Below are 21,881 nucleotides of genomic sequence, written 5' to 3'. Positions count from 1 at the left end.
AACTTTTAAAAGCTACCTCCATCCCAAAACAGATGGCAAAATACACAAGAGTTGTATCTGAAACACATGGCAAGGGTTTTCTGTCAAAATCAGTCTTTAGGGCAGGAGCGGGCTAGGGTAAGAGATATTCCATGAAGGATTTGGAGCCTAGCTATGACTGTCTGCCTAGGAGGGGTTAAGATGCAGTCAGCCAGATAATATTTACAAAGTTCTCAGATATGTAATGTGTGAGATTTGATTCCGTTCAAAACATAATCCAGAATGACAGTGTCTCACCCTGCTTGGCTTGCCTTCAGGCTAACAGGGGAAGGAGAGAACCCAGGGTGACCTTTCAAGGTCCCCTACTTGATGGCACTCTCTGAATGTTAGCAACAGTCCCTGTGCTTGCCATCTGATGGGGTTCCATCGACACCCTAAGAAGCCACCAATGAGAAGGGTGACGCACCCTGCAGATCCTCTGGAATTTAACATACAGTCTGAAGTGTAGTCTTCCTGGGTTTCTGCCTGGTGGTAGAGTCGTGTTGGCCTGGGATGGGACCAAGGGCAGGGTAGTGGTCAGTGGAGGGACTGTGGTGTAAGGCAGACAGAGTCCCAGGCACCGTGTCTCCAAGTGATTTGCAAGATGACTGCGAATTATTCAGTGATGGAAGATGGCAGGAAGATGGTGGATGAAGAGACGTGAAAAAAATATATGGATAAATATAAGGATAAATATGTCTAGCTCACTTTAGAAAAGATTGAGTGTCTCTTCTCTGTATCCATCTCAGCTGACCACTGCCCTGCTCAATACCAAGATCAGAAGAACACCTTTCCATTAAGATCATCCGCATTTTAACAGATAATTGAGATCTGAAACAAAACATAATTTCTTAAAAACAAACCTTCAACACACTCACTATACCACATCTATACCCAACAAGAACAGGAAAAAAAAAAAAACCAGCAGAGTTTGGAACTATTTACCCAGGCCATGGTAACTGCAAACCAATGCGGGATCCCTTTAAATATTTATTCATGATTCATTTTTCTACCATCATATGTAGTGAAATGCATTCCTTACCTGAGCAGACTTCTGGCTGGATATAAAACAGGGCAGGCTGCAAGCTCACTGCTCTCATCATGCTGATAAGAATCTGGCAAATGCAACAGAGAGAAACTCTAGTAAGCCTGAGGGAATTTTATTTTAAAAGAATGAAGCAATCATCCTAGAAAAAATACTGCCAAAGAGAAAAAATTTTTTTAAATTAGAATGAAAAGGAAAAATAGGAACAACATAATCCATAGTGTCTGCAGAAAGAAAGTGTTTCCTTTATAGAGGTAGACGTGAAGGGATATAGAATATATATCTGCTCCGTGTGAATTTATTAAATGCAACTTTCTTTTTTTTTTCTCTTTCTTTTAGATAAAAAACCTCTTCATGAAATAAAACCCCAAAGTAAGTTATTTTTCCTCTTGCGGATATCATTTGTTCTCATATTTGCTGCTTTACTGTTATATTTGTTTAGAAGCCAAACAGAATTGCAGTTCCTACGAAAGATCCAGGGCTCTTGGGGGGAGGTTTCTTCTTGTTGGGTTTGGAGTCACGTATCAGAGGTTAAAATGGAAAAGAAATATGCACACCCCTCCCCTCCTTCAGATTAAATCTCTGCTTTGATTCTGTCCACTGATAGCAGTCCATTTCTCTACAGATGTCATCTAGGACTCTTATTTCTGAGATTTATCTCATTAAAATTTATAAATATTTGTCAGTACAGGCTTTCACAAGAGCAACCTTGGACAGTAGCCTGATTACAGAACTTTCCATCTAGGAGTGGAAGGGGGCGGGCGCCTGAGAGATCAACCCTGAAATCCATGGCAACTGATTAGATTAAGAGCCACAGTGAAATAGCCAGGAATTGAACCTAATGGGGGGGGAGGGGTAGATGCTGGCTGGAGCTCTCTGTCTACTGGCTTGCTTCCTGGCGAAGACTCTGCCTTCCCTCCATCTTGGGCATCTACCAGATTTGGGGAAGGAGCACAGCTGGAATGATTGGCAGCTCCACCTTCAGCCTCACGGTGCTCAGACCTGGCTGAACTTGGGGGCCACCTGGAAGCCTTTTATAAATCCCAGTTCCTGGGTTGTCACCCCAGGGAAATCACATGAGAAGAGATTTAGAACCCAAGAATCCTCAGTTTTAAAAGCTCCCTAGGGGATTTCAATGTGAAGCTCAGATTGAGAACCAGTGTCTTAAAAAAATATTCTCAAAACTTAGATAAGCAACCACATGCATCAGAATCTTGGGATATGGTGGAAGCTGGTTAAATATGACCCTCAAAAAAATAGAACAAATTAATCTGAATCCCTGGTACAGGGTCAGGGAGAGCTCTTGAGAATCTACATTTTACTATGTTCCCCCAGTGACTCTCAGAAATATGTAAAGTATATCAGGGTGTCATATAGATGTCAAAGTCCACCTGGAAGGGCATCAGCAGTATAGCTCTTAGCAATAGGAGAGTTTGGTTTGTAAAGCTTGTGAAAGATGTTCTTGACTAGTATCTCCCATTTTAGTCTAAACCGAACAGCTTTTGATCTTTTAAATCCTAGGGTATTAAAATTCAAATAGCTTGGGAGACTTAACAGCTTTTATTAGCCACCTTCTTTGAAAGAATTAAGACCCCTGAAGATAGACAGAAATTGGTATCCAGGGAACAAGGGTCAGGAGGCATCAGAGAAAAAGATACACTAAAGCTGTGACGTTCCTATTTCAGATGTTGCTCCAGGCAGGCTTGAGATAGAAGGGTGCCATGACTTCCAGAGTCGGAGAACTCCGCCAAACGACAGAAACAAGCTTTCTTAATTTGTTTTCCCTAGCATCTGCTGCCCATGGGCAGCGGCTTTTAAGTCATGCATGGTGGATTTGGAACTCCATAGGAAGATAGACGATGTGGAACCCTGGTTGTGTGTTGTGTGTGTGTGTGCGTGCGTGCGCACATGTGGAGAGAGGGAGAAGGAGCAGGTCGATGAATATTTATCTGGTCAAGACCTCAGGGTTTCCCTGGAGTAAGTGGAATCCTTCACCAATGCCTCCTGATCATAGAGTGCCCCGCCCCCGCATCCCCTGGTCCCCATGTCAAGCACAAGCAAAATTATGGGTAGCCATGTGGCAGCCAATATGTGTGTATGTTTTCAAAGATATTTTTATTTTATTTATTTCGTGGCTGTGCTGGGTCTTCGTTGCTGTGCACAGGTCTTCTCCAATTGCCCGTGAGCGGGGACTACTTTTTAGTTGTCCTGAGTGGGCTTCTCATTGCTGTGGCTTCTCTTGTGGCGAAAGGGCTGCAGTCATTGCGGCTCCTGGGCTCTCGCACACAGGCTCAGCAGTTGCCATGCACAGGCTGAGTTGCTCCGTGGCATATGGGATCTTCCCGGACCAGGGATTGAACCTGTGGCTCCTGCACTGGCCGGTGGCTTCTTTACCACTGAGCCACCAGGGAACCCTGCATGTGTATTTTTTAAAAATTAATTTCACGCTTAGTTTGTGAGTCCAGTGCTGTTCTAATTTGGTTACATCTGTACATCCAGCCATGAAACCCCCAGGAGCTATTTCTGGCCCTCAGGGACTTCCTGAATGAGTTTTTGCTTGGGGTTCTCACTCCTGTACACCGTGCTTAATTGGTGGATACTGCTGCAGACTCGCTTAAACTGTTTTAATTTGTGATTTTCTAAAAATAAAACCTTAACAGAATCAATGTGATTGCAGAAGGCTCCCAGAGGCACGCGATCAGGGTTCTGGAGGCTGCGTGGTTAGGAGTGCATCATACAGAGGCAGGCTGCAGTTTTGTTTGGTGAAAAGGGGGGCTTCGTCGAAGACTCCATGAATCATCACTGATGCAAAATCAAAGTCAATTATGAAGATAATTGAGAAACAACCTTTCCTTATATATAGCTGTGCACGTGATCCTCTGCAAGGCGGGGCGGGTGGAAGCCATCTCTCAGAGCCTCCCGCACAGATCCATGTGAGGCAGACTGAGGAACCGGCTCTGAGTCGTGGGGAGGTGTGAAAAGAAAGTGAAGTCTGAAGGTATCTGTTGGCAAATCATAATGACAAACTGGGGGAAATCTGTGCTCGGCATCGCTCATGAAAGCACTTATTGTAAATGAGATAATTTAATCAATTACGTTTCCTAATGTACTAAACCGAATGTTTCATTTTCTGCTTCTGCACATCTTAAATTATCTTCAGGTGCTTTATGAGATTTAATCATAGTTAATAGAAACTTCATTACCATCAAATGTGCTTTCAATAAATGTTGTGTAACAATGTCAGGAAGTGCAGTAAAATATAGTAGGTTCTGAATGGCAAACACGCACCCCCGGAGTCAGGCTGAGAAATGGTCACATGCATACAGTGAGACTCCCGGAGGCTTGGGAATGAGGCTTTGCTAAGAAGCTCCCCAAGGAGCAGATGGTTCAGCAAGTTCACCTTAGGGATGAAAAGGAGTCTGGTACCCCCCTAGAAAACAGCTCAGAATGTATTCTTTCTCCATCTCCTTCCCACGTAGTTTGGTAACTAATAGAAACACACACTAAGCCCAAATCCCATTCCCTGGTCAATTACCTCCAGGATTTCGCCAGTTGAATGTCTCCCAGTTACCCAGATCTCAGCTTTTTCAAAACTGAATGCGTCCTTCTCTGTCTCTGTTTTTAACCCGGGCCTCCTCCCATCTTCTCTCATTCAGTGAATGCTGTGCCTTCAACTCGGTAGGGTCCCACACCTGCACAGCTGCCTAGACTGCTGTCTTTTTCCTCTCCTTTCTCCAGCTCAGTACTCAGTGAATCACCACCATCTAACCATTCTGCCACGCAGATAGATCAAGTTCACCAATTCACTCCATTTTCTGTCTTCCATACCCCTCCCTCCATTCGGCATCTTTTTATTGAGTATCCCCCATGGGCGTGGACATGTTCTAGGTGGTGGAGAATCAGTATTGAGCCTGCCAGATACAGTTTCTGCTCCCATGAAGCCTGCAGATCTAGTGAGGGAGATGAAAAAAAAAACACAGAAAATTATATATAGAAGGCTGGGTGCCATGGAGGTGGTGACAAGTGTCATTAAGAGAAATAAAGCAGAAGAGGCTCAGGTAGGGATGGAGGGAGTGTTGCTTTTTTTGTGTAAGCTGTTCAGAGAAGGTCTCTGCAGTAAAATCACCTTAAAGAAGACACCTGAAGAAAAGCAAGGGAACAGACATTCTGGATATCTGGGAGGAGAATATCCAGGGCAAAGGAAGAGTGGGGTGCCAAGGCTGTGTGATGGGAGGCTGCTGTGGTATCCAAGGAACAATTAGGCTAGGTAACTGAGCAGAGAGACAAAGGAAAGAGGCATAATAGCTCAGGTCACAGAAGTGGGACATGGGGGGAAAGTACCAAGTGTATTATAGGCCGTGGTAACGACTTTGACCTTTACTGTGAGTGAGATGGAAAGCTATTGAAGGTGTTTATTCATAGTAACGTGACCTAATATTTTCAAAGATAAACTCTACCCACTGCATGGAATGTAAACATACAGGGAACCAGAGCAGAAACAAGGAGATCTGTTACAATGATCTGTTATAACAAGAGTCTATTCCAATAATCTAGGCTATTACAATATAACTTATAACCTAGATTCAAGATCAGTGTGGCTTGGGCCGGATAGAGAACATTGGAAATTGTAGAAAAGGTCCATAATCTGGATATCTTTGGGAGGCAGAGTCAAAAGGAGTTGCCGATGCATTAGATAGAGTATGAGAGAAAGAAAAGCATCAGGAATGATTCCAAAATTTGAGCTATGCAACCTGAAGGATGGGCTGGCCATTACTGATCTGGGGCGAACTTGGTTTAGCATATCTGGAGGGAGACTCAAGAGTTCAGTGTTATAAATGCTACATTTAAGATACTTCTTAAACAGTCAGTTGAATATATGAGTCTGGAGGTCAGAGGAGAATCCTAGCAGTGACATAAATCTGGGGCTTGTCAGTGTCCAGAGGATATTTAAAACCAATAGGTTGAATGAGATCACTGGATAATGAGTGTGAACAGAGAACATATCTGAGGCCTCGGCCCTGAAAGATATCCACACTGAGATATAGGGCAGGTCAGAAGTTACTGCACAGGAGACAGAAAAGTAATAGCCAGCGAATGAGAGAAAAGCCAAGTAAAAGGAAAATGGTGTCCAGACAAAACTGAATATTCGGGACAGCTTTCTTCCTAACCGGGATTTCTACCATAGCTTCCAGTATCTGGAGTTGGCTGATGTCAGTTTATCTGATCTTTTAAAAAAAAACATCAATTCTGGTCACATCACTTCCATGTTTAAACCTTTACAAGAGCTGAACATTATTTTTAAGATAAAGTACAAGGTATCTACTGTCTATGGGATCTGGTCTCAGATGGCATTGTTTAGTCATATCAGCTTCTCTCAAGCTGCTTAATCATTAGGTATTTCCCTTTCTACCCTATCAACTTCCTATATTCTTCCACCAAACAAAGCTTCTTAGTTCTCTGAACACCCTGGGCCCATTTGGGCATATAGTCCTTTATATGTTGTTATGTCTGCCAGAAAACTTTCCGTCCACCTAATCTTACTGTGTTGAATGAATCCTTCCTTCAGGCTTCGGCTTGGGTCTTGCCTCTGCAAAGCCCCTAAAGGCTGAGTTAGTTACACCTCTAACTGGCCGATTGTCAAGCAGTTTCCCTATTTCTACCCTGTATGTTCATTGCGTTTATCCCAGGCTGAATTCCCTCTCTGATAGACATCCTTCCGGTCATCTGGTAGACAGTATAGGGTCTGTTCACCCTTATGCTTGTGGCATTTACCACCCTCCCCACGTGGCACAGTGGTAAAAAACCTGCCTGCCAATGCAGGAGATGCAAGAGACATGGTTTCAGTCCCTGGGTCGGGAAGATCCCCTGGAGGAGGGCGTGGCAACCCACTCCAGTAATCTGACTTGGAAGATCCCATGAACAGAGGAGCCTGTTGGGCCATAGTCCCTGGGGTCACAAAAGAGTCAGACACGACTTAGCGGCTGAGCACGCACGCAGTAGTAGGTATTAGATGTTCAATCCATACTTATTATTATGGTCTTACATCTTCCCACTAACTCCTCACTGAGGCTTTTATTGTTAAGGTGAAAATAAAGACTTTGCTCTTATGTATTTATTTTAACTCATTCGTGTAGTAGATATTTATTGCACAATTATTCTGTATAAATAGTCTTGGCCCCGTGAAGCGTGAAGGAAACAATAAGAAATGTTTCTTTCCTACAACCTCAGTACAAAGTACAAGATGACAAGTGATTTGAGAAGAGGGGAAGTGAGGAGGCAGTATTTAATAATCATCTATTTGGTGCCCAGTGCTAGGTGACAGTCCAAATGGGAAGTTTCCCAGAACATTTCTATCAAAGAATGACCCCAATGTGTCCTTGTGTGTTGGTCGCTCAGTCATGTCTGACTCTTTGCGACTCCATGGATTGTAGCCCACCAGGCTCCTCTGTCCATGGAATTCTCCAGGCAGGAATCCTGAAGTGGGTTGCCATTTCCTTCTCCAGTGTGTCCTTACAGACTAGAAATTAGGTATTTCTCGTCGCCTTACTGACAGTCCACTCTACATCTTTTCCCCCAAGTACACTGCTTTCATCTATGGTGGAATAATGTGGATTCTGGGAATACACATTCTTGGGTTAGAGAACTCCTCAAAAGATGCAGAGTCCATACTGGCAGGTTGGACATTCTTTTTCATGCTGTATAGACTTGAATGGTACCTTGAACACATAGAACTATCTGCAACCTTGAACCATGCAGGCATGCTCACTCAGCCACGCACTCATGTCTAACTCTTCATCACCCTATAGACTATAGCCTGCCAGGCTCCTCTGTCCATGGGATTTTCCAGGCAAGAATACTGGAGCAGGTTGCCATTTTCTCCTCCAGGGAATCTTCCTGACCCAGGATCAAACCCACATCTCCTGTGGCTCCTGCACTGGCAGGCAGATTCTTTACCACTGAGCCACCTGGGAAGCCCACATTGAACCATCAGTTCAGTTCAGTTCAGTCTCTCAGTCGTGTTCGACTCTTTGCGACTCGATGAATCGCAGCACGCCAGGCCTCCCTGTCCATCACCAACTCCTGGAGTTTACTCAAACTCATGTCCATCACGTCACTGATGCCATTCAGCCATCTCATCCTCTGTTGTCCCCTTCTCCTCCTGCCCCCAATCCCTCCCAGCATCAGGGTCTTTTCCAATGATTCAAATCTTTACATGATGTGGCCAAAGTATTGGAGTTTCAGCTTCAACATCAGTCCTTCCGATGAACACCCAGGACTGATCTCCTTTAGAATGGACTGGTCGGATATCCTTGCAGTCCAAGGGACTGTCAAGAGTCTTCTCCAGTACCACAGTTCAAAAGCATCAATTCTTCGATGCTCAGCTTTCTTTACAGTCCAACTCTCACATCAATACATGACCACTGTAAAAACCATAGCCTTGACTAGGCGGACCTTTGTTGGCAAAGTAATGTCTCTGCTTTTGAATATGCTATCTAGGTTGGTCATAACTTTCCTTCCAAGGAGTGTCTTTTAATTTCATGGCTACGATCACCATCTGCAGTGATTTTGGAGCCCCCAAAAATAGTCAGCCACTGTTTCCCCATCTATTTCCCATGAAGTGATGGGACCAGATGCCATGATCTTAGTTTTCTGAATGTTGAGCTTTAATATCTTTAAATTCTCAGCAGACTTCTAGGTCTTTAAACTAACATTAGGTGATTGGCATCAATGCTAATCTTCTAGCCATGCTTTACAGGATAATTTTTTTTCTATTTTACCCATCATTTTTCATCTCCTGCTGATTATTTTCCATCACATAAATATAGCATTTTCCCCAAATTGCATGACTTGTTTGTCCTTTAGAATCATTCCTACTGTGAATTAATTCAACCTGAGCATATGTGCAACATTTGTAATCTTCTTACTGCTTGCAATCTTTTTATTATCTAATTTTTATCCCATCGTAAGTGTATGCCTTTTCTTATGACCATTTTTAAGAATATCGTTGACCTTATTGGACATGATGAAGTTTCCTTCACTAAATACCCTGGAACTAAGCACAGCCACAGTGAATAAGTGATAGAATATAATGTTCTTCAGCATCAGAATAACTCAGGGTACTTGCTAAAAATGTGAATTCACAGGTCCCATCTCCCCACGTATTACTATATTCAAAGTTAGAACTTATATCCTGAATTCCCAGAGTAGAAAATGAAAGTGAAGTCATCTTCTCAAGGGCTGGATTTCAAATCCTGCTTTTTGAGTCTCTTTCTCATTTTACCTTGGTCTTCCTGATGGGGAAAAGGACAGTTCTTTTGCAATCCAAAGGCAGAATTACGGATAAAATAGAGAACCCTTGGTTACATTTGAATTTCCCATCAGCAGTGAATACATTTTTGACATAAGCATGTCGCAAATATGGCATGAGAAATACTTCTCCTCAAGTTATACATTCTTGATCAGAAATTCAAATTTAATTCAAATTCAAATTTAATCATATTTGTAGTTGCTTAATCTGGCAACTTTACTGAAAAGAATAAAACATGTCTGAATGTGCATTCTCAAGAAACATTTTATTAAATAGATTATCTGTACTGTCAATCTCGGGAGAATGGTTAGAATTAAAACAAATATTGGAGGAGGGAGCCTTTCAGTAAAAGCAAAACGTCTGAACAACAACAAAAAAAAGAAGTCTACTGAAGTACAAAGTCTACTTGAAGAAAATGGATCTGGGCAGCCCTCATTGTGCTTTGTAGATACTGCTTTTTTTTTTTTTTTTTTAAGAAGTTGGGATTTGTGGCAGCTCTGCATTGTCAGATGATAGCTACCATTTTTTTTGGCAATAAAGTATTTCCTAGTTAAGGTATAGCCATTGTTTCATTTAGATATAATACTATTGCACACTTAACAGACTACAGTATAGTATAAACATAACTTCTATATGTCCCAGAAAACCAAGCAAGCTGTGCCTGTCTGTATTACGATATTTGCTCTTTGCAGTGGTCTGAAACTGAACCCATAATATCTTCGAGTGAGGTCTGTAATCAGATTCACCTAAAAAGTAGGGTCCGTGTTGTTCAGTTGCTACCAGGGAACCAGTGAAGTTGCTCCGTCATGTCTGACTCTTTGCGACCCCATGGACTGCAGCACGCCAGGCTTCCCTGTTCTTCACTATGTTCAGAGTTTGCTCAAACTCATGTCCATTGAGTCGGTGATGCCACCCAACCATCTCATCCTCTGTCACCCTATTCTCCTCCTGCCTTCAATCTTTCCCATCAGGGTCTTTTCCAGTGAGATGGCTCTTTGCATCAGGTGGCCAAAATAATGGAGCTTCAGGATCAGTCTTTCCAATAAATATTCAGGGTTGATTTCCTTTAAGATTGACTGGTTTGATCTCCTTGCTGTCCAAGGGACTCTCAAGAGTCTTCTCCAGCACCACAGTTTGAAAGCATCAATTTTTTGGTGCTCAGCCTTCTTTATGGTTCAGCTCTCATATCCATACGTGACTATTAGAAAAACCATAGATTTGACTATACAGACCTTTGTCAGCCAAGTGATGTCTTTGCTCTTTAACACACTGCCTAGATTCGTAATAACTTTCCTTCCAAGGAGCAGGAGTCTTAATATCATGGCTGCCATCACCACCCACAGTGATTTTGGAGCCCAAGAAGATAAAGTCTGTCAGTGTTTCCGTTATTTCCCCATGTCAGTTCAGTTCAGTTCAGTCGCTCAGTCATGTCCAACTCTTTGCGACCCCATGAATCGCAGCACACCAGGCCTCCCTGTCCATCACCAACTCCTGGAGTTCACTCAGACTCACGTCCATCAAGTCGGTGATGCCATCCAGCCATCTCATCCTCTGTTGTCCCCTTCTCCTCCTGCCCCCAATCCCTCCCATCATCAGAGTCTTTTCCAATGAGTCAACTCTTCGCATGAGGTGGCCAAAGTACTGGAGCTTCAGCTTCAGCATCAGTCCTTCCAGGGAGTATTCAGGACTGATTTCCTTTAGGATGGACTGGTTGGATCTCCTTGCAGTCCAAGGGACTCTCAAGAGTCTTCTCCAACACCACAGTTCAAAAGCATCAATTCTTGGCATGTAGTCCCCATCAAATGATGGGACCAGATGCCATGATCTTTGCTTTTTGAATGTTGAGTTTTAAGCCAGCTTTTTCACTCTTGTCTTTCACCTTCATCAAAAGGCTTTTTAGTTCCTCTTCACTTTCTGCCATAAGGGTGGTAGCATCTGTGTATCTGAGCTTATTGATATTTCTCCCTGAAATCTTGATTCCAGCTTGTGCTTTATCCTACCTGGCATTTCATATAATGTACTCTGTGTAGAAGTTAAATAAGCAGTGTGACAATATGCAGCCTTGGCATACTCCTTTCCCAGTTTGAACCAGTCCGTTGTTCCATGTCCAGTTCTGACTGTTGCTTCTTGACTGGCACAGGTTTCTCAGGAAGCAGGTAAGATGGCCTGGTATTCCAATCTCTAAGAATTTTCCACAGTTGGTTGTGATCCACACAGTCAAAGGCCTTAGTACAGCCAATGAAGCAGAAGTTGGAGGGTCCATATAGAGGATAAATGAGTGAAAACAGTTGAAAACTAGGTTGGGGCAGAGCAGAAAGTATCTTGAGCCATAAGGGAAGCCACTGTTAGAGTGAACTCGATGCCTACTCAAGAGTCATTGATAGGTTTTGAAGTGGCAGAACCAGAACTGTGTTTGGGGAGAGTAAGCCACGAGTTTAACAGTTCAGAATGAATAAAGACTGGGGCCTGGGTACCAGGGTAGATGAGGCTGTGCCATGTGGGTGCCTGCTATCGAAACTGAGATGTGAGAGGCACTGGGGATGTTTCAGGAAGGCGTGTGAGTCATTTGGGGAAGGGCTTGATGGGCAGAAAAGGAAAGGTGATTCTTCAGGCTCACGCCTGGTCTCTGATGATGTCATTACTAGAAAAGGGGAATTCAGGAAAATACTTGAAGAGATAAGAATGGTGACCTTATAAAACAGATGACAAGTTTGAGATGTTAGCACAACGCACAGTGGTGTGGTGGTTTTATCCACTGCACCAGAGGAAATATAGGATGAGGACTTCAGACAGGAGTGGAGGCAAAAGATCCTGATTTAAGACTGTTAGGCATCAAAGTAGTAGTTAGCACTGTCTGATGGAGTGGTTGTGAACAATCTTCAGGAGGAAACAGTGGTTTGGGCAAAAGTCAGAATTTAATAGCATAAAAGAGCAATGAAATGTATAGAAATAGTGAACAAGTTAAATCACGACAGAGCCTGGCAGTGGGCTGAGCCCATGTAAAAAGAAGTAAAGCATGTCTGTACATTCTGATAGGAATGATCTACAAGATATTGTACACAGTGGGGGGAAAAAAGCAACGTAGTAAAGGAAATCATATGGAAGTATAATAATGATTATATAACTTTTAGAGTGAGAATGGTAAAAAAAAATGGAAAATTACAATTTGTTCCTGAAAGATCCCAAATATACTATCAACAGTGGTTACTTTTATTTTTTTTTTAATTTTGTGTATTTTTTTATTGAAGTATAATTCATTTACAATGTTGTGTTCATTTCAGGCATACAGCAAAGTGATTCACTTCTATATATATATATGTCTATCTTTTGTTTTTCAGATTCTTTTCCCTTATAGGTTATTACAAAATATTAAGTATAGTTCCCTGTGCTATCCCATAGGTCCTTGTTGGTTATCTATTTTATATATAGTACTGTGTATTTGTTAATCCCAAACTCCTAATTTATCTCATCCCCTCCCTTTTCCCCTTTCATAACCATTAATTTGTTTTCTATGTCTATGGATCTATTTTTTATATAAGTTCATTTGTATCGTTTTTTCCATGTATGCAATATCATATATGTTGGCTTAGTTGAAGCCATATCTTTCTGGCTTAGTTGAAGGATGAATTTTTTTCTAGTGTAGTGTAACTTTTTATAGTTCCTAAAGTACTTCCTCCTCCTGTGTGTGTTTTCTATTTATTCTTTTACTTCAACAGGGATAGAGGTTAACTGGTTAGGGAAATTATGATCAAGAAAGGTTTAATGTTTTAAAAATGTTTTTTATAATTCTTTTCAACAAAGAGCTTAGGATTTCATGGATATGAAAAGAGACTGCCTCTTTCAGAGATCTGTCAGGGAGTAAGTCAGGAGAGGGATTGGGGTAGAGGTGATGAGGGAGACCAGGCCGTGTTTGGAGGCAGAAGGCAAGGCAGAGGTGTGGAGGCAAAGTTGAAAGATGCGAGACCAAAAGGGAATAATGAATGAGGCCAGGTCCCTGCGGAGGCAGGAGAGGGCAGACCAGAGCCGGCCTGACACAGAGGAGGAGCAGCTGTTCAGGGAACAGGGAGAGGGAAAGGAAAGCACAGGACGGAGCAGAGGCGTTTTGAGTTGCAGGGGAGGGTGTGTGTGTGCTGGAGGGAAGGGGACTCACATGGAAAAGCGGGCAGTGAGAAGCAGAGGTGATGAAAAAAGTAAATGCAGTTCAGAGTAACTGTTGATGAAAAGTTGTTCTAGGTCATGGGACATGAATACAATAATTATTAGGCTGCAAAGAAGCCCAGGTGGGTTTGCAGAGCACTGGATTTTTGATGATACCCACCAGTCTGGTTGGTGGGTTCCTGCACCGGGGTAGTCGAGCCAGTGCAGGGAGGAGAGGTGCGGAGGCCATCCTGTGATGGTTAGACCACTGGGGAGTGAAGACAGATGGGTGTCCAAACCCTACCTTTGCCATTTTCTCATGAAGAAGCCTCTACCCTATCTGAACCTGTACCACCATCTGTAAAAGAAGAAATAGAATACTTCTACGGCAAATAGATTTGATTGTGAGCATGAGAATATGATCATACCTGCGGTTCTCAGAGAAGCAGGCACAAGCTTAGTGCTCCATTACTGGGTTACCCTTGCCATCAAGAGGTTTTGTTGGTGAAATTTTCAGCCTCCGTACAGTAAATCCCCCACATACGAATGAGTTCTGTTCCAAGAGTACATCTGTAAGTCCACTCTGTTTGTAAGTCTGACAAAGTTAGCCTAGGTACCCAGCTAATACAATCGGCTATATAATACTCTACTGTCATAGGTTTATAATACTTTTCACACAAATAGTACATAAAAAACAAGCACAAAAAATAAAGAGAACTTTTTTTTTAAATCTTACAGTATAGTACCTTAGAAAGTACTAATACGTAATACAGTACAATAGCTAGCAAACGGGGCACATTTGCATCTTTAGACTTTCACACCTTGAAGGCTCATATGTAAGGGACTTAACTGTACGCTGGTGCTGAATTACATCTCAGAGACAGAGTTTTGGGTGAAATAGAAAGAAAAAGCTTTATTGCTTTGCCAGGCAAAGGGGGCCACAGTGAGCTAATGCCTTCAAGTCTGCATGCCCTGCCCTGGAGAGGGTAGTGAGGAGTTGTATAGTCATGGTTCAAAGAGGACGCGATCAGCTCATGGACATTCTTCTGACTGATGGTGAGGTGAGAAGGAAACAGCATCATCAGCTTAATGGTTCCAACTGGTCTGGGGCCTGTGTTCGTGTGGTTAGCAGTTTTCATCTGGTGGGGGCCTGCTTCCTACATGTCAAGTGTTAATCTGTATCTTTTAGGGAAAAGGTAGTTCGGTGATTCTGCCAGGTGGCAAATTCAGAGTCTAAATAGTTTTCAGTTCCCCAGCCCAGCAGCCATTGTTTGTTTTTACATCTTCACATTTCCCAATCGTTAACTTCTGAGTCAGCCTCTTAGTGCAGAAGACAAGGACACAGGGGCTTGTGTGCGGTTTCAGTATCAGGCAGTGCGACCAGGGCAGAGGTTCACAGCTGGATAGGCATTGAGCCGGAGTCGAGCTACCTTGGATTGAATCCCAGCTCTGCTACTTAACCGTCATGAGGCTTTGGGTGAGACAAGTGATTTTCTGGCCTCAGTTTCGATATTTAAATTGGCATCTTTTTACAAGTTTGTTGGAAGGATTAAAATGAGTTAATCAGTGTAAATAAAAGACTAGAACAGTGCCTGGCATACAGTAAGAGCTACTGAAGAATGTGCTGCTGTCATTGTTAATGACAACAAGGAGCATTTGGAGGGTGGCAAGGTGGAATTGGCTCAGAGGTTAAAGCGTTTACCCACAATGCAGGAGACCTGGATTTGATCCCTGGGTCGGGAAGATCCCCTGGAGAAGGAAATAGCAACCCACTCCAGTATTCTTGCCTGGAGAATCCCATGGACAGAGGACCCTGGTGGGCTATAGTCCACAGGGTCGCAAAGAGTTGGACACAGCTAAGCAACTTCACTCACTTCACTAAGGTGGAAAAACCGAGATGCTGACTGGTGACGGGATTGTGAGATTCCAGGCAATGCAAAGTTTCATCAGAACTGCTCACCGTGGTTGCCCAGAGCTGACCACTTTAAAGTTATTTTCTGATGCTTTTTTCAAGGAATGTGGTTTCTCAATGACAAGTATGAACAGTTCGAACAATAACTTCTGTTATGTGCTAGCGTGCAGTTAAATGTTGTGGCACACCCCTCGGTGTCTACGGCCCTGTCTGTACCTCTGGGTCAGGATGAGGCGGGGCTGGGCTAGAGACTGCTGCTTCCTGGGAGTCCAGCGGAGCAGCTAATTCTTCTGTCTTCCATTCATGTTCTCTCTCTCAGCCTTCTCTTTGTGAAGCTCTGTTGTGTGAATTCCTTAAGGATTCACTGCCTTATACACATCAAGTCAAGTTGCTGAGTTTTTTCCTTCTAAAACAAGAGCAGTGGTCATTCTACAGTATCCAATAAGATAAAAAGAGAATACCATATGTTTTCCTTGACTTTTATAGTGCAGTAGAGTTGATTAACGACATTGTGATAGTTTCAGGTGTACAGCAAAGTGATTCAGTTATCCATAAACATGTATCTGTTCTTTTCAAATTCTTTTCTCATTTCGGTTGTTAACATGACTTTGAGCAGAGTTTCCTGTGCTGTACAGTAGGTCTTTGTTGGCCCGTTTTAAATCTAGCCACGTGTACATGTCAGTCCCAAATTCTCTAACTGTATGTTTTGAAAGGCATTTTGTTGTGCTCCTTTATTCATTTTGTGTAGCTATCTAATCCTATAAAATAGATTCTAATCTGATACTTAAACTCATAATATGGGAATTGAGCTAAATTTCCATAAATAAGTGGAGTTAATATGTCTTTCAAATGAGAGTCCTGTGAAGAGAGGAAGGCAAACTAAATAAACAGCCCTTAAATTTAGTCCTTGGGGTACCTATGTCACTATGAATGACTAGGTATGATTATAATTCATAAGGACAGGAGCCTGTGAATACCTAGTCCTTGAACTCTGAAGTTCAAAAGTGCCGGGGTCCTGCCCCGGCTGATCCAGGGTATTCGAAGCGGGGACGGCGTCGGCGAGGGTCAGGATACAATAGCTTCAATTAGATATTAATTAAAGATATAAAGAGTAATAGAATAAGGATAGCTCAGTAGGAAAATTCAGTGGAGAAAAGAGGCTGAGTGGCTTGGTTTACGCGGGAGACCAATAAAACTTCAAGACAAGAAGTTTACACCACTTACGTAGGCCACAGGCGTCCTTCCGTTCTCCCGAAGGAGAGGAGACACTGAGGCCTCCCCGGTCGGATCTTAGAAGCCCGGGCATAATTAGTAAGCATGGCGGGTTCCGCGCTCCAGATGGAGACTCAGCCAGAGTGGGAGAGAGAGCGACATGGGGAGACCAGTATTTCGAGAAACTGATCCCCATTCTTTATTTTCCATGGTCTACTTTTATACACTGAGATGTTATGCAAAAGTCACGTGGGGTCAGCAGTCCTGACTTTTATCAAAGTCAGGTGCTTCATACAAATGTATACAGAGGTCTTAGGGGTGTTACATCATCTTCTGGCCAGGGGGGCCTGCTGACAATTTATGACCCTCTCCTTGTGACAACGGTCAGTCAACCAGGACACTTATTTCTCCAGGGGTGATTATTCTTAAAACAGACACCACCCAAATAAAGTTACATTCTTATAGGGTGAGGGTGTAGTGGGTTTTAGTTAGGGAAAGAATTTACTTAGCCTAAGGTCTAACGTGATTAATATCAAAGGTTAATACTTATTTCTTCTATATATTCATTAATGTGTGTAAGGGCAGGGGATGTGGAGACTTAGCAACAAACATTGGCTCAACAAATGAAAAACCCTTCACCAATACAGTTTCTAATCAGCCCACTATACTTATAGTTTTCTAACTTCTCTAAAGAACCTGTTTTTAGAAGGTTTAAAGCATCTCATGCCTCTCACAGTTGGAAGGCTGTGAGCAATCACATGTGGCCGGACAAGCCTGTCAGGCAGGCTAGAGAACCTTCAGAGGAGTTTGTAGGTTGAAACACTCCTATCACGCCCAGAAATTATTATTAACTGGAGCTCTAAGTTAATTCCTTCTCCAAAAGAGGTGGTGGGGGACAGCCCCCCGTAAAGTCAAAGGTGTAGGTGAGCACAAAGTAGTAAAGTAGGCAGGCTCTGGTTATGGGGATAGATGCTCAAGGATTTCCAGGGGGACTCCTGAGGCTTGATCTCGCCTTTGCGTATGTCGAGCCTCCTTCCTCATGACCTTTGCCATGGGCGGAGTACCTCACTCTGGCCCCCAACACAAAAGGATTTTGAAAAGTCACTTAGCCTTTCTCACCAGCTTTGACCAAAAATATAACTGCAGACTATTGTCAGGTCATGCTGGTTTTGAGAAACTCTAAAGGAGATTTCACAAGCTTCCTCAGAAATACAGCACAGTTGTTTTTTTCAACAACCCTCCTTGTAGAAAAGGTCATTTTAATATCTAACAGAGTCCCAATTGCTATAATAAAAGGCCAGGTCCTCCTTTTCAGCCCTTGTTAGAGTGGGTGACGAGCTGGTTACTAGCTTCATCATAAATGAAGGTTCACTGGGCACCTACTGTGAGCTTCTTTTTAGAACCACGCTTTATGCATTAAAGATCCCCACAAGCCACTTTATAGTTCTCTTTTCTCCAGGCCAAATGAACCCATAAACGTTCCTTTCCAGGGTCCTAGTTTCCAACTATTAATCTTTGCAGCCTTTCTCTGTAGATAGTTCCCACTCCTTCCAGCAATGAACAGATCCCTCTGTAGTTTCTGACTAATTTGCAATATAAGAGATTTCCCCATCGTTTTTATTTTTGTTTTCTTTATCCTATAGATCATGCACAATTTTTTATACCACATGTTGTGCCCTTCTGAACTTGACCTAAAGCTTTCACAGTGCTTGGAGAGAGGAAATGGGGATGGAAACCCGGGAAGGACATCAATCACACATTGATATGTATGACAGAAATCCAGAGGAAAAAAAAAAACACCCTCTGCCCACAAAGGCAGAATAGCCTGATCAAAGCTTTTTGTTCAGAATGAGTTGGAGGAAACAAACCAGCCCCAGATGTAAGAGTGAGCAGACAGATGTAAATGTGTGTGTGTGGCTGTAAGGAAAAGGCGGTCTCTGTGGCAGGGGTTCTACAGTCTCCCTCAGGCTAGTCTGAGTTCAGGGAGCAATCAACAGATAGCTGCACAGGATGACTCACACATTTCTGGGGGAAATGACAGAGAAGTGCTTGTGCCGAGTGTCAAGCAGTTAGGATGCCTTGGCATTCAGGTCATTACCCATCAACAGATCCAAAAAGAGTTCGAGGAGCCATAAGTTATGTCAGAGTTCAGAGAACCAGGGGTTGGCAGGGTTGGTGGACTAGCCAAGGCACAGTCCAGCTGGCTTGGAGGAGGGGGCCCTGCACTGACGGATGGGTAGACAGAGGTGGGAAGGGCCTAGATGCCTAGAGGGATGGGGGGTATATGACGAAGACCCATCCTTATAATCTGAAAGGGGCACAGGGCCTTTGGCTAGCAGGTGGAAGCAGTGACTTCTGATGTTCTTCCAATGAGAGCTGAGTGTGACCACATATGTACACGTGCACATGTGGAATGGTTCTGCGTGGCACCCCTCCAAGTGCCTATGTGCTCACAGACACAGACATCAAGCCTAAACCTCAGGTTCTCCTGGGGCCAGTCCTGGACACACATGAAAAGGGAATCAATTAGATTTGTAAGGACACAGGAATCTTTACAGGGAAACCTACTCTACTGTCCTGGAGAAAAAAGATTAGCAAATGGTAGGGCAGGGGGACGGAGAAGGCAATGGCACCCCACTCCAGTACTTTTGCCTAGAAAATCTCATGGACAGAGGAGCCTGGTGGGCTGCAGTCCATGGGGTCTCGAAGAGTCGGACGTGACTGAGAGACTTCACTTTCACTTTTCACTTTCATGCATTGGAGAAGGAAACGACAACCCACTCCAGTGTTCTTGCCTGGAGAATCCCAGGGACGGGGAAGCCTGGTGGGCTGCCGTCTATGGGGTCGCACAGAGTCGGACACGACTGAAGCGACTTAGCAGCAGCAGCAGGGCAGGGGGAATAAAGGAAGAATAAGATGAAGTAAAAGCAGGTAAATAGAGAAGAGAAAAAGAGGAAGGAGGAGGAAGTGACTCAAGTTTAGAAGACTGAGCTCTAAGGATGACTGATGAGGTCTTGAGGACTCGTGTCTGCATCTGTAGCTGCACTTGGATACCGGAGTCCCATCACAGCCTTGTCTTTCAGACAAGAAACAATGGAGAATATGGACCACATGTTAATTTTCACCCATATGTCTTCATTTCCACTGAGCAGTTGACCCGTCACAAGTGTATGTTGAATGATGAGATCATTAGATGTAGAAACATCAAATTGCCAGGACAGATTGTTCTTGTAAAATGAATCCCATGGACTTCTGAGTCTAGGTCAAACTGTCCCACCAGGTGCTAGGGTGAGCCTCCTAGGGAAGCAGTGATCCCTGTATGAGTCTCTCTCCCTTCTTTCCCTACCCTAGCCCCAAAGTCCCCATATTCATTTCTAAAAATTTTATAATTCAGTATTTATTAAGAGGTTATTAAGAGGTTCTGCACATATTCCTGGAAGAGCAAACACAATGAGCTATATCTGACGTTGATACCTTCATCTGAAGCTGGAGAGTCCTTTTCTAAAACAGAACTCATAACTTGAGAACGGAGAATTCTGGTTACCTGGGTAGCAAGAGGGTGGACGCCAGAAACAGCAAGATAGGAATCCAGGGGAACAAAGACAGCTTGTTCCTGCTACTGAGTTCTGTGTCAGGATTTCACGTCCAGTGATATCCATTTTCAGCAGAAGTACTTTCACGTTGGTCATCCTCTGGCTTCTGGCCCTTCCTATTTTAGTACCTGGGAAGCTAAAGATGTCTTTGTGTCTACTTTGCCAGCTCAGTGACAGAGCAGCTGCATTCAGGACCCTGCCAGGCTCTTTCTTTAGTTGCTGAGCAGGTGTATTCTCCCCAGATACACCTTTTAAGATGATGGTGCCATCCGTGAGCAGCACCCAAGGACCTGGAGGGAAGAAGGGGGAAGGCTCACTAGGTCCAGTCCAGTTCTCTCCCTGCTCCTGGTGCCCTGGCTTGCCGTACCTGCTGTGTTTTGTGACTTCTCTCTTCTCTAATGATTCCCTCCAAGGAATTTAATTGAGTAGAGGGAGAGTGAGACTGAATGGGGTGATGACTCCCCTTCTTTCTCCCCACATGACCTATTTGGACACTGGAACTTTGGCGGTGGCATCAGGCTTCACCCTGTGGTTCTGGGGGGCTGGGGAAGACCACCACTGATACCCCACCATCCCTGGCCCTCTCCCATTTGGACCACCATGAAGTTGAACTAAAGCCTAGATCACACTGTTTCTCAACACCCCCCAGGTTGCTGTTATGAAAAGGGTCTGATCACCCTCTGACCTTTCCGATACTGTTCTTTGAGATGACTGTTTTTCTCCCCCATGAATTATTTTTATGTGTTGGCCGCCCTATTACTGATCTGGTTCTGCTTGATTTCCTTGTTCCTGCTTTCATTTGGCGGCACCTTATTTTATAGTCCACTAACTTTGTTGAAAATAAATTTAGCCATGTGGTTAGTCTTCCTCACTTGATAACATAAGTAGCATATTAGGGTGCGGTGAGCACAGACTAAGTGCTGTGCAATTACAAGGTAAATATATGGTAGGTTTATTTTATCTGCTAAACCCAGCAGGGGTGACAGAGTAATTACTTTTGGACCTGTTTAGTATGCCTACCACATAATCTGTAAGGAGATCAGTTATGTAGTGAATACTTGCCACCTTCCACTGTTAACACACTTCAAGACTTACGTGTTCTTGGGTAGATGTCATGCTGAATTGCACTAGCCATTCCAAGGCTCCTCAGGAATCAACCACACCCTGAGGACCTCTAGCCAAAGGGTTGGAAAGCAGCTACAGTGTTATCTTGGGGGATGGGGAGACACCCACCATCTAAATTTCAAACTAACGCTTTTATTTTTGCTTTGCCCATGCATTCAATAGGATGGAGTAGGAGAGGTATGGGAGAAACAGCATGTGCCCTCTTAGAGACCAGTCCTCGTCCACAAAAACAAACTTCTAGAGTCAAGCATTCAGTTGGTGCCAGCAAACATTTACCATGGACATAAGAGTGCCTGGGACCGAGTGCTTTTCATATCTCACAACAGAAAGTCGCTCATAATGATTGTGAATACCCTGATGACTGTCAGCGTTCTGACGAACGTCAGCGTTCTGATGAACTGAGTGACGTGGGCCAAAGCTCAAGTTCATACTCCTGAGCTCTGGTCTCTTGACTCATAGACCATGCGTTACCTTATCACCCGAGAATGCTCTCTGTGAATGCATGCGCCCAGGCCATAGACAAGCAGAGCG

At 43.6% G+C, this 21,881-nt stretch overlaps 1 protein-coding gene across 1 annotated transcript in view; it reads left to right on the top strand.

The window, feature by feature from the left end:
- UNC5D (unc-5 netrin receptor D) overlaps positions 1-21,881 on the top strand; it is a 132,217-nt gene that overhangs the window by 23,467 nt on the left and 86,869 nt on the right. Inside the window, exon 5 of the mRNA XM_070364110.1 lies at positions 1,403-1,435. Within this exon, the coding sequence (XP_070220211.1) occupies positions 1,403-1,435 (33 nt within the window). The remainder of the gene's footprint in view (positions 1-1,402; positions 1,436-21,881) is intronic.

This window comes from Bos mutus, chromosome 27 (assembly GCF_027580195.1).
Source record: "Bos mutus isolate GX-2022 chromosome 27, NWIPB_WYAK_1.1, whole genome shotgun sequence".
Lineage (NCBI taxonomy): Eukaryota > Metazoa > Chordata > Mammalia > Artiodactyla > Bovidae > Bos > Bos mutus.
This window is presented reverse-complemented; position numbering and strand designations above follow the sequence as displayed.